This window comes from Rhinopithecus roxellana, chromosome 13, assembly GCF_007565055.1.
Source record: "Rhinopithecus roxellana isolate Shanxi Qingling chromosome 13, ASM756505v1, whole genome shotgun sequence".
Classification (NCBI taxonomy): domain Eukaryota; kingdom Metazoa; phylum Chordata; class Mammalia; order Primates; family Cercopithecidae; genus Rhinopithecus; species Rhinopithecus roxellana.
In genome coordinates this window covers 53,658,898-53,672,110 of record NC_044561.1, presented here as the reverse complement: position 1 = coordinate 53,672,110, position 13,213 = coordinate 53,658,898, and the positions used below count along the sequence as shown (strand labels likewise).

General features: G+C 42.7%; 1 protein-coding gene across 6 annotated transcripts in view; it reads left to right on the top strand.

The window, feature by feature from the left end:
• The window catches only part of ERG (ETS transcription factor ERG), a 289,046-nt gene that overhangs the window by 264,063 nt on the left and 11,770 nt on the right, over nt 1-13,213 (top strand). For 3 of the 6 annotated variants that reach the window (XM_010368712.2, XM_010368713.2, XM_030915554.1), the window contains 4 exons: nt 942-1,145; nt 2,001-2,081; nt 4,078-4,149; nt 12,550-12,618. In XM_010368712.2, the coding sequence (XP_010367014.1) occupies nt 942-1,145; nt 2,001-2,081; nt 4,078-4,149; nt 12,550-12,618 (426 nt within the window). The remainder of the gene's footprint in view (nt 1-941; nt 1,146-2,000; nt 2,082-4,077; nt 4,150-12,549; nt 12,619-13,213) is intronic. The other 3 variants (XM_010368714.2, XM_030915556.1, XM_030915555.1) reach the window with 1 other exon arrangement.

The window sequence follows — 13,213 nt, the reverse complement described above, 5'->3', positions numbered from 1 at the left end:
AGAAAGTGGAGAAATGGTGGGATTAGAACTCAGGGCTCCAGCTCTCTGCGCAGGTGTCTTTCAAGGCGTGGGGCCCAAGGGAGCAGCCGCCCCGTTTACCACACTCTGAAGATCCTACCACTGAGGGTATTTACCATGGGACATCCTGGCTGGCATTTCTGTTGGAGATCACCTGCTCCTTCTCCCCGGGGCCCTGCCCTCCCTGTCCCATAGGTGGCAGTGGAGTGTGACGACGTGGCCTGCATCCTGTGGGGTATTTGTGCTTGCCATGGCCAGCTGTGGAATGCAAAAACCACTCACCAACCCCACTCCTGCAGGTGCTGGTTAATTGCAAAACCAAACACCCTGCAGGAAAAGTCTGGAACAGACAGCTCTCTGAGACGAATGCTGGCTCATAGGATGGGCTAAAGTCTTGGTGTATCTATATTTCATTTCCGATTCTGTGGTCAGTGTTTTTCAGTATTTTGCATAAATACTGTTATTATTATTTTTGTTGTTATGATCTGTAATTAGCACCTTCCTGATATGTGTTGCTTACTCTTATTTCCATATAAATATACCAGTAGTTTTCTAAGGAAAGGAAGTTTCCTCTTGTTCTTACTCATTTTTAAATGAATAAATAAAATTGGACATAAATGAGAAAAAAGAATTTTTAAAATCTCATGCCTACAGGAAACTTTAGATTGTCTGAGCAAAAAAGAGGGCATGTGATGTGAATAATCCCAAGATTCCAGAACTATTCACTTTAAAAACAATGATCTGTGGATGTGAGGCAGCTTTTGTCTTTCCCCCAAGATGTTCTCCCGGGTAGCCAGGGAGGCTGGTTGGAGGCTGTGCTTGTGGAAGGCAGCTGGTCAGAAATCCCATGTGGATGGGGATCTGCCCCAAGACGCAGATACCTGGCTTCAGGAATTGACTGAATTTGTTCCCACCCCTTTCAGATCCTACGCTATGGAGTACAGACCATGTGCGGCAGTGGCTGGAGTGGGCGGTGAAAGAATATGGCCTTCCAGACGTCAACATCTTGTTATTCCAGAACATCGATGGGAAGGAACTGTGCAAGATGACCAAGGACGACTTCCAGAGGCTCACCCCCAGCTACAATGCCGACATCCTTCTCTCACATCTCCACTACCTCAGAGAGAGTAAGCTGCCCCCTTCCTCCAAGGATAGATGGCTGTGGCTATGGTTCTTATGACCTGAGCTTCAGAGGGTTCAAACAGGTGTGTCGACAGCATCCTCCTGCCCTCGTCCAGTTCCCGTTGAGGATCTGAGGGAACCACACGCTTGGTATGCAATGACTTAGGGTAACAACACCCTGGCCACATCGCCTAGTGAGAAGTAGTCAGCACTCTCAGGAGAAGCCAAAATTCACTTCCATGCTCAGCTGCCTCCTCCAGGGTCCTGCGACCAAGAAGATGGAATGTCAAAGGGAAAGGAAGCATTAATTAGTCACACATTAGTCTCTATGATACCCCAAATTGAAATAGAACCATTAAGGAAAGGCTCCTCTTCAGTAGGAATTAGGGGGATTATTCTCCCTAAAGCTACACAAAGCCCCACTTTATATTCTAACTTGAACACAGAACAAGGGAAGTTTTCATTTTGTGTCATGTGATTGGGCTTAACCTGACAGAAAGGGATGGCATGTTGGCATGAATCCAGAATGTTTGCTGCATGCTTTAATTTCTACAGCGTCCAGCATGATGAGAAGGAAGTAGCGTGACAGTGAGGTGGAGTAAACTCTCCTCCATTGCTTTGCCTGGCATCCCAGCCACTTCTTCCCTGAATTAAAGACGGGTCCCCATGTAGGTTTTAACACGCTAACAAGTAGCAGATTGATGGAAATTGTTAAAAGCTGCCCATGATGTTAGGGTGGGAGTGGGGGAATGGTTTTCTTTCTTTCTTTCTTTTTCTTTTTTCTTTTTTTTTGTAAGAAAGGTAATTCTCTCTCTCTTTTTTTTTTTCATTTTGATGTCACTTTTTGTTTTGTTTTGTAGCTCCTCTTCCACATTTGACTTCAGATGATGTTGATAAAGCCTTACAAAACTCTCCACGGTTAATGCATGCTAGAAACACAGGTAATGCTGGCCCCGCCCCTGCCTCCCAGCAAGAGCGTAGGGTCTTACGTACAGGTTGCATGCTTCCATGGGAAACCAGTCAGCGTGTGTCAGGAAGAGAGAATGCAGGTAGATGATTCAGGATGCTTTCCAATACTTAGGAGGTACCACAGCCTAAAGGAAGGTGAAGCCCTTTGGTTTTCTGAGCGCTTCCCACGCACCCCAGTTTGATTATCAAAGGGTTCCTTTTTTTTTAACCAGGAGATGTGCAGAATTTGCCTTTAGCCATAACTTTAGCTCACATTTGCCAGATTACAATCTTCTTCTGTTAGTCCCAATATATTCGCTGTGCTGACTCTGTAGACACTAAAAGCATGTTTGATATAAAAGGGCCCTTAGCAGCCTCCTTCACTTTCTTCCATTTTTTATTCTTAAAGAAATATTTGCTAGGATAAGTTGGAATTTTCTTTTTCCTTTCCAATAAACTTTTAGGCTATTTGATTTGTTTTCCTACAGACTGCGTGTTTGCAAAAGGCAGGAGGGAATTTCTGTAACATTGTGAGAGTTTTGTTCAGAGGGAACCTCTGCTATGATTTTGGAGAATATGAAATTAGTCACTAACCAAATGCCTGTTTTCTGTCTCTAACCATTGACTGTACATTTGACTTATTTATGTATTTATTTTGCCTGAGCCTAAGTAGGGTTTAACACCATGCCTCATCCTGGCTAACCTTCCTCCCTCACCTCCCAATCACAGCAGAGGCTGGGTTTTCTGTGGATGAATGTGTTCCTGATTCACATCCATCTGCTCCTTCCTGATGGAGACAGTTCCAGAAGCATGGCCACCGGCTGCTCACCCCACTCTGTTAGCTGCAGGGACCCTCTACAATCACCCGGACTAGGGATGGAGACAGGAAGTGCCAGGAAGCCTTGCAAGTCAGCCAGTTAACTCAGGGTCAGCCCTCACATAGAAGAAATACAGCCATTTTCCCAATATTTGCCATTTTATTTTAAAATATCAAATGTGAGTGAGTCCCGGTTTGAGTATTACAGTGAAATTGCTCATTTATCATAGTAAATGAGCAATTTCATATTCAAAACATTGTCTTTTTAAGACAATGTTTCTATATTCAAAACATTGTCTTTTTAATCTGAAGTTTTAAAACACCTGCTTCGAGTTGGTACTACACTTTTTCAATAATTTTGGTTGCACACATCAGCCTATTCATGACCTTGTGGCCAGAAATAACAGATAACTTAGAGGAAGTTACTTCCCCTTCTTAGGAAATATCTTTGAGCTATGTGCAATTTCTTATATTTTCACATTTATTTAGGAATTCTTTAACCATAGAGTGAATGTTTCAAAAAAAAAAACCTCCAAATTTATTAATTTTGCTATTGTTAAACACAGAAGCAACCAATGAACAGGACAACAAATTCCAAATGGACTGAACTCTGAAAAGGGAATTTTCTCAGCTAACAACAACATGAGTTTTGGTCAAAAGAGAGAAAGGGAAAACGCATTTGACTAGAGATGTGGATTAATTATTAATAAAATCCATATACTCTTTGGCTAAATACTTATAATTGCTTGGTGCTACTTTCCAAGAGCTATGTAAAATATATTATGGGTTTTTATACAATATATACAAATATATTGTGGGTTTTTATTGAAAAATAAAACATGCACCATATAGTTTTTTAATAAAATGAGATAGCCCAGTGGGAAGTGGGATTGAGGGCGACACAGATAGGGCTTCATCAAGAAGCTCTAAAATCAAAACACAAAATGCTTTATAGCAAATGGGGCACAGGAGTACACCAAGGCTCCAAGTTTCACCTTCCACCTTGAGAATCTGACACGTGCACCTGTCCGTTTCTCCTGAGCTCTGTTAAGGCAGGTTTGAGGAGGTCTCTTCCCTTTGTTGTCACAGGGAAAAGTAGATTTGGCGCTGATGTTGAGATCGACAACCACAACAAAAGACCTTCACATGTTTGTCTTTCCTTTTGTCTGCAGGGGGTGCAGCTTTTATTTTCCCAAATACTTCAGTATATCCTGAAGCTACGCAAAGAATTACAACTAGGCCAGGTACGAAAACACCCCTGTGTGATCTCTTCATTGAGAGACATCCCAGATGTCCTGCTGAGATCCATGCCCTAAGTCACGCGATACAAAGAGAGCTGATCCCGGAGCCGAAGCCAGTCCCAGACAGTCTTATTCTGCCTCTGTTTATTTGGAGACTAAACCCACTCAAACCATTTCATTCGAAGACCACACTAAAGGAATTAAGAGCAGATTAGCCCTTTAACTAGCTCTTCAGAAAGAGAGATGGGCAAAGAAGGCACCCTGGATGCCTGGCAGTTAGAAATAGGCCCACTTTTGAAGTAGCGGAAGGATCCATCCCTCCTCGGGGGAAGAGCACAAAACAAGGACACTCCCCAGATTCACAGTGACCGGTTCTCAGTATGTCACAAGAAGCCAGTCTTGCAGAGCAGAAGCATGCAATCAGTAGTATTTACATCTGAATCTTACTGCCTGTCTTCCAGATGATTTAATTAGGTAATTAATTTACATGCTATTCATGCAAAAATAAACATCTATCAAGTGCCCATTAGTGCCAAGCGTGATGTTAGACTCTGGGAATATAAAGACGAACCAGGCTTCAGTAAGCTTCCTGTCTTCAGAACGTTCACTTCTTCATTCAGCTTGGCTTGTTCATTTGCTGAGTGCCTCCTCTGGGCCAGCCACGGATGGTTTGACGGTGAACAAGCCAAAATGTTTTGCCTCCAGTTCTAGATGTTTCCGTAGAGTGACCTAGAGCCAGAGAGACAGATATGTACACATAAATGTTTCCCCTTATGTGATAGGTTCTACGGTAGAGGCACCACTTCTAGCAATACAGGCTGTAGGAGCAGGATCGGGGAGGAACTCAACCCGCCACGAAAGGCATAAAGATGCTTTCTAGAGGAATGGCCACATGGCAAAGGGGAATTAGATGTTTACCAGGCGAATAATGAGCAGGGGGAGAGGGCATTTCACAGAAGGGTATAGTGCCCTAAGCATTTGTCACCTCCCTGGGACTTAGAGCAGCCCCATAAGCTAGATATCATTGTACCAGCCTCACGGTTGATGACATCGTGTTCAGGGTGGTGGGGTGGTTTATCCGTCTTCCTACAGGCTTCCAGAATTCATATGAAACTCAGGTGATTCCTCTTTCACCTCTATCACATAATCGAAATACACAAGTCTCAGTCTGAACTGGTTCAAGATCTAGGCTTGGCAACTACTCTTCCTTTCTGATGAGAAAGACTGGGGGCCCAGGGAGCTAAAGAGAATGAATGAGGAAACTTCTCAGGCTGTTCAAATCCTGACACTGCCCTGGTTACTGCCTAGTGACTTCAGGCTGGCAATTTTCTCTTCTCTAATGTCAGAGAAAAAGTTTGCTCTCTCGCTCCTGGGCAGCATGATAGAAAGGCTTAACTAAGAGGTACTAAGAGGTAGTAAATCACCTCTGTCATGTAAGAGATTTCACAGGCCATCGAAACATGGGCAGGACCCAGTGCCTAGAGTCTACAAGACTGGTCATAAAAGAAATCTGGCCGGGCGCGGTGGCTCAAGCCTGTAATCCCAGCACTTTGGGAGGCCGAGACGGGCGGATCATGAGGTCAGGAGATCGAGACCATCCTGGCTAATACGGTGAAACCCCGTCTCTACTAAAAAATACAAAAAACTAGCCGGGCGACGAGGCGGGCGCCTGTAGTCCCAGCTACTCGGGAGGCTGAGACAGGAGAATGGCGTGAACCCGGGAGGCGGAGCTTGCAGTGAGCTGAGATCCGGCCACTGCACTCCAGCCTGGGCGGCAGAGCAAGACTCCGTCTCAAAAAAAAAAAAAAAAAAAAGAAATCTACCCCATGTATTGCAAGTGGAAAATAGAAATTCACGTTTGACTCACACGCTACAGATTTTGTAATTCTGTGAGCATTTAAAAAATATTTCCATATATATGTAAAAAAATAAAAACTATTTCCAGAACATTTGGCTGGGGTTTTAAAATTTTTTTTACTTTTTAATTTTGTTTTTGTTTGTTTATGTTAAGACATCTCATAGGTGCGTCTGACTGAGTTGCAAAGCCAGGGGTTGTGAGCTAGTGTTACAAACTGTGTTAAAAGATCACGACACTGGCCAAATCCATGGGCACAACCTGTCCATCAGACAAGCCAGCTGACTGATGCTACCTGGTTAAGACAGTGGGTCCTGGAGCTGCTTTGTTTTCACATTTTAGGACATGGTGGATTTGGAAGGTATGATCCATCCAGGTGGATGGAGAAGAGGGTGGCTGTGAGGATGTTGGTTGGGACTCCCTCTCTGCCCAGCCCAGGGAAGGCAAGGGTGGCAAACTTAGACACCTCCCATGCTGCTCTGATGGTGCTCTTCCATGGGCCCATGATTTGAGCGTGATCTGGGAGACAGCACACTTCCACAGCTCCACTACTAGTCAAGTATGTTTTCGAAACTCAGTTTGTACCTGAAATAACCTGTTTTGACCACTGCCTACTGTGATTATGAGAACCAATACAAATATTGGTATCTGACCTGTAAAGAATTTAAAGCAGACTGAACAAGCCAGAGGACTGTTTACTGTAGGCTCTATTCAGGGGCTTGACTTTGGATATAAGAACTAGTTATACACCTTGGGTCATCCATTGCTAAGCAATCAACCTTAAAGGACTGGTCCTGTGGAGATAAAAGCTGTGAACCTGCAACTGGAGAATGAACGTTGTGATGGCTGAGAGGGAAAAGCTTTTGCCTCACTAACTTTCAGAGCTGCGCGAGTCCCAGAGGGAGGTCACTGGGAATCTGATGATATCCCTGTGGTCAGTGGATACCTGACTACTTTCAGAAAGGTGATTGTTGACTGTTTCTTTCAAGGTCCTTAGGGACACAGACCCCAAATCCCTGTCTCTCCACTCTTGGTTTGCTGTGCCATGATCTTCATTTCTACACCCTTTGTCTAATCCCACATCCGAGAGAACCGAACGCTGGTCAGCGTTATTGTGCTGACCATGAAGCAAGCCAGGCTCCTAGGTAGCAACTCTACTTAGACCAGAATCTGTCTCTTCTCTGCACGGTGGCCGTTTCATTATAGAGTCCCTGATAGAGGAGACAGTGGTGTTCAGGGTTTACTGGTTAAATTAGACGGCATTCCACACCCTTTCTGCAGAGACTCTTCCACATGTGTGTTGTCCTGCTGCATCCTCCTTCCCAGCTCTTCCTCACCACCCTTCCCTCCTTCCCTTCCCGCTGTGAGTAGCCCATCCCTGGGTTACTGCCCCAATCTCCCTTCCCTTCCCTTCTTCTTTTTTTCTTTTCTTTTCTTTTCTTTTCTTTTTTTGACAGAGTCTCACTGTGTCACCAGGCTGTAGTGCAGTGGCACAATCTCGGCTCACCGCAGCCTCTGTGTCCTGGGTTCAAGCAATTCTTCTGCCTCATTCTCCCAAGTAGCTGAGGCTACAGGCACATGCCACCAGACCCAGCTAATTTTTGTATTTTTAGTAGAGACAGGGTTTCACCGTGTTGGCCAGGATGGTCTTGATCTCTTGACCTCGTGATCCAACCGCCTCTGCCTCCCAAAGTGCTGGGATTACAGACGTGAGCCACCATGCCCAGCCCCAAATCTACCTTTTATTCTGTTCATGGCCCACCTTCCCAAATGAATCATTTATTCCAAAGCCCCCTGACTGCTTCCCTGTTAGGTCAGTCTCACCGCTGCTGTGTCAGTTCAGTCTCCCTGCACAATTGGCCGAGGCTCTTCACTGACCTCACAGGGGACCACATGTGGACATGCCCTGCCACCACCACCACCACGCACCATTTGTCCAAACCTCATCCCTTTTCCTTGCATGTCCGTACCTAGTGTTTTCCCACATTTTCCTGATTCAAGATTTACTGTCTTTCACGACCCCTTTGTTGAATTAGCATTGAGACAGTCTTCTCTACTCTCATAAGTATCAACCCATAGGCATATCATGTTACACTCTGTTGTTTTATGATTATTATTTTATGTTTCACGTGTTTCTTACATTGCTGCAGTTACTGTGACCAGAATCCCTTTCTGTACCTCCTCTGCAAACACCCTTCTATTTTGCTGAATCCACTTCTTTTGGAGCCATAGCCCTTTGAGGTCTCAGGGGAAAAAAGTGGCAAAAACAGATCCACAGAATCTTGCAAGCCCCTGTTAACTACACAGTGCGCCACCCTGCGTGTCCTCTCAGGAGCCGGTCATGCAAGAGCTCAGCTCTATCCCAAGGATGATGTTCTGCAACCCCATCCTTTCCTCTTCCATCCCCATGACAACCCATATATTATGATATGCCTCTGGGGTGTTATCAAAAGAGATTAGAGAGTTAAGCCTGCAAATGCAGCCTTCACTTCCACTTTGAAGCTGCTGCTCCTCAGGGCTTTCTTGGAATCTTAAATCATTCCTGCATTGGAGCTCACAGCCTGGTGCTTTTAACACAGCTAGGCATAGTGAGACAATACAAGTACTGCATAGCACCTCTCAGTTAGGTGTTATGTAAAGCCTGTATCTTAGCAAATGGCTAACACTGCATTCTTTGCTTCCCCTTAGTTCTTATATAACCACAGGGATCTGCAAACCTAGGCAAGAAGGGAATGCAAAATGTTTCCAAATCTCCATGCCTTTGATATAGAATTTTAAGAAGATCTGGAGGAAAATAGAGGGCGACTTAATCATGTTAAGGTTGACTCAAACTTTTTTTTTTTTTTCATTTCACAGACATTTATAGATTGGTTCTCAGCAGCAGCTCTTAGTCTTCCTAATTTGTGTTCCCCATTAGCATCTAATTTCAAGAGCAGACAAATCTCATCTTTTCCCATCCAGCCCAGCCAGGGAGCCTCCACAGTTGCTTTGCAGATATTTTGCAGATATGGTGTGGATCCTGCAGAATGAGGATGAGCTCTTCCATGATCCACATTCTTGCCCTTTAAAAAATAAAGAGGGTAGGCGGGGGTGGCAAGAGCTAGAGGTTCCTCCTCAGTGAGTTTGATGAAGGGAGAATGTAAACCTTAGCTGAACTTAGCCCTCCAGGAAAGGGTAGCCAGAACGTTGTGTTAATTGACTGATGTCTTCAAAAGGGTGTGGTGGAGGAGGAGTCTCATTCAGAATGAGAAGCTGATCCCAGCTCCCAGGAAATCAACACAGTTGCTCGTGTATAGGAGTCAGCACTAGCCGAACTCCCTATTTGTAGCTTCACGCTGTTTTTTATACTGTTATAATGTAATGTACATCTATGTTCACCCAAGCTGCCTATGCAATGACTTTTATAAAGCTCAGTTTTCAAACACAGTCTCTTACAGATAAAACAGCAGAACCAGTGCCAGAAAGCAACCTTCCCTTACATGGGCACTTCTGCCAAGCATATGAGTTCATGACCTTGAAGATCAAAGTTAAAGAGAAATGGAGAGGGTGTTGAAATGATCAGCAAAAATTAAATGTAAAATGTATTCTTATTGGAAGTCCAGTGCTCTATTATCAATAAAGGACACTTTAGCAAAGATACATGGAGGAGTGATTGAAATTTCAAGCAGTCAACAGCAGAACTACTGAGGCTTTGAGACGGTGTAGCTGCCGAAGCAGTCACCCCTGGCTATCCCTCATCTCAGGGAGCCTGAGTTGAATATTTCCCAATGTCATATCCCACAGGGAGTACTCAGGGCCCACAGCATGTGATCGGTAGCTGATAAGGAAGCATTGAACCAGAATGTCATGGGAGAAAACAAAAGCCCGCATATCTTCCATGGCAATATGTTTATGAACATGTGAATCATTGTTCATATAAGTGTCTCAAATACTTGGCTGAAAAGTAAACTCTGTTTGGTGTTAAGTTTTGACTTATTTTCAAGGGAGGATGGGATGTGGTTATACACCCTAAGAAGGATTTTGTGAATAAAGAGTTTCAAAAAATATTTTGGGAGTGGTAGTTAGGCATTTATTTTTTTTCCCAGTCACATTTCATGAGCAATAATTTTCGATTTAAGGTAGTATCTGACTAACCTACTGATGCCTTCTATCAGTTCCATTAGCATACTTATTCCATGGGTAAAAGCAATCCATCTAGAACTCTTTCAACCATTTTTTAGTTTGTCTTTGCACGCTCTAGATAGCATTACTGAAATCATCTGCAGGAAAACAGAGTTCCTGAAAAGAGCAATGGTCTAGAGCAGGCTTTCTCAGACTTTAGTGTGCACCAGAGTCACCCAGAAATGCTGATTCTGAGGCCAGGTGCAGTGGCTCACGCCTCTAATCCCAGCACTTTAGGAGGCCGAGGCGGGTGGATCACGAGGTTGGGAGATCGAGACCATCCTGGCTAACACGGTGAGACCCTGTCTCTACTAAAAATACAAAAAGAAATTAGCCGGGCGTGGTGGCCGGTGCCTGTAGTCCCAGATACTCAGGAGGCTGAGGCAGGAGAATGGCGTGAGCCCAGGAGGCAGAGGCTGCAGTGAGCTGAGATTGCGCCACTGCACTCCAGCCTGGGCCACAGAACGAGACTCCGTCTCAAAAAAAAAAAAAAAAAAAAAAAAAGATGCCGATTGTGATGCAGTAGGTCTGGGGTAAGATTCTGCATTTCTAACAAGTTCCCAGGTATTGTTGATGTTGCTGGTCCACAGACCACCCTTTGAGAAACAGAGATCTAGAACATATTTCTGTATTATCTTGCTGTTTTTCATTTGGTAAATAAAAGGCCTTAGTTAATGTGCCTTTCTGCTCCTAAATTAGGCTAGATGTGTCTAGGAACTGCCTCATGAGCAGATTTTTCTTTCTGAGACAATTCGCAAATTGAAACTCTGGCGATCCTTTTTTTTTTTTTTTTTTACAAAATGCAACTGACTGAGAACCCATGTGCAGAGTGTTCCCAGAGACTTGAGTTGAAATTCAGTTGTAAATTGTTAGGGGCTGCAGATTTAATTCCTATGTGTAACCCCAACACCAGAAATGTGAAAATCTGAGGAGCTGGGTGGGAAAAGATTTAGGTCCAAAAATAAAAAAATGCCAACTGAGAGAGAGGAGTGAGTAATAGCAGTTTAAAAAGAAAAATTATCTAATTCTCCAAAGCTCTGAAGGGTAGGATTTCATAGACCACACTAGTAGCAAAGATGCTTGCAGCCAAACAGACCAAATGCATTAAGGAGATTCTGTGTTGAATTTCACACGGCCTATCATTTCTATTCTCATTGGGATATGAAAATAGGAAGAGACACATCTTCTGCAGCACAGTCAAGCTCTTTGAAGACTGACCCATCAAATTGCTGGTTTTAAACAAAATTAAAATATTTGTTTAAAGAGAAACTTAAAAACAATTGCATCGTCCTATCTTCCAAGCGAAATTTTGTACCCATCTCCTGGTGTCTGGCAGCAAAGAACCTGCCGAGATATTTGGCCATGGCCTTCACTTGGCCCAGAATGACACATGACATTGAACTGAGACCCAGCAATCCAAGAAGACATAATTTTGAAACAGTTATGTAATAAGATTGCATGTAGAAATAGCCTTAGATATACCCTCTTAGCAAAAGTATGTATAATAAGGTTTCTGGGATATATTTGTGAAACAAACTTGAAATGCTTTGATAATCATTAATAGGACTCACACTGAGGATGTAGAAGTATAGTTACTAAATTTGCATATGAAAAGTAAATGAAGGGGACAAGTGATACTACTTTATAAATACAAAGAAATGTTTGGCATGTACTTAAGCTCAAAAGGTCATCATCAATGTGCTGTAGGAGCAATACTATTTCAGTCCCGTAATTCGTTTCATGCAGTTCATTTTAGAGAAATTCTAAATGTATTTAGAACATTAGAAATGGGAGACATTTGCCTACGAAAATCACTAGATCAGTTAAGACTGATTTAATATAAATTGATGAGATTATAAAGGGAAAATGAGAGTTGGCTAAGAGAGGCAACTGGCAAATAAAAAGATAAGGCATTTCCTAGGAGATGCAAGAAGAAAAAGAAGCCGAATGTCATTTGATTGATTTAGGGGCAGACCTCAAACAAAAATGGGCTGGTTTATCCAAATTGTAGACTGTGTTTTGGATGAGTCATGAAGATAATAAAGAGACAGATGTAGATCAGTCCCAGTGGAAGCAGGGTGAACTAGATTGTAAGAAACTTTTATTAGGGTCTTCACTTATGATTGTAGGAAATTAGAAGAGTCGGCAACCTCTGGGAGAATCTGTCAATGAGAGTTTTCAGATAAACGGGTGAGAATTTTAGACCACTATCATATATGAAATTTTAAATTGTAAATGAAACTCAAATCTAGTGGGATATTCTTTGGATTACCAGATTTTTTTAGCACACAATTTATTCTAATAAATGCAAAATCAAATACAAAACCAAAACATCTCTTATAAAAATTACACGATTGATCTTTTAGTCAATTTATTTGTCTTTACAGATTTACCGTATGAGCCTCCCAGGAGATCAGCCTGGACCGGTCACAGCCACCCCACGCCCCAGTCGAAAGGTACAGTGTTGGCTCCCATGGCCCTGAGTTTCATGTCGCAGGCAGTTGATGACTGTTGATGGAGTATATAATAATTTGTGTGGTTAATCTGTGATTTTGCAACACGTGGTAGGTTTGTTCCATTGACAACAGAGTACAATTGATCTTTAACTGCAGTGATTCTTTCTCTATTTGGGTCATCACAAATTTCATAACAAAAATAAAGGAATGATGTAGTGTATTTCAACCTTCAGAAATACATGTTTCATGGGATGTTTGAGTACACATTAAATAATTGGTGATTTCCTGAATCTTGGCCATGCTTAAAAGTATCCCTGGCTTTACTTTATTTGACTGATGGTTTTCCCTTTATGTGTTCATCTTAGACTATGATTTATTATAATCTATTTGGTAAGCCATCCCAAATTCTCTTTTTTTTTAACTTTTGGAAAAACTGGGAGGTATCCATTTTTTAAATAATTGGAAATGTCCTCTTTTTTTGTTACAATGTTTTTACATTTGGTTTCATTAGAAAGGAAAGTTTTTCCTTACCATAAGATGCTTCTGATTTAGACTATTATGTTAATAACTAAATTAACTGATAGAATGATTTTGC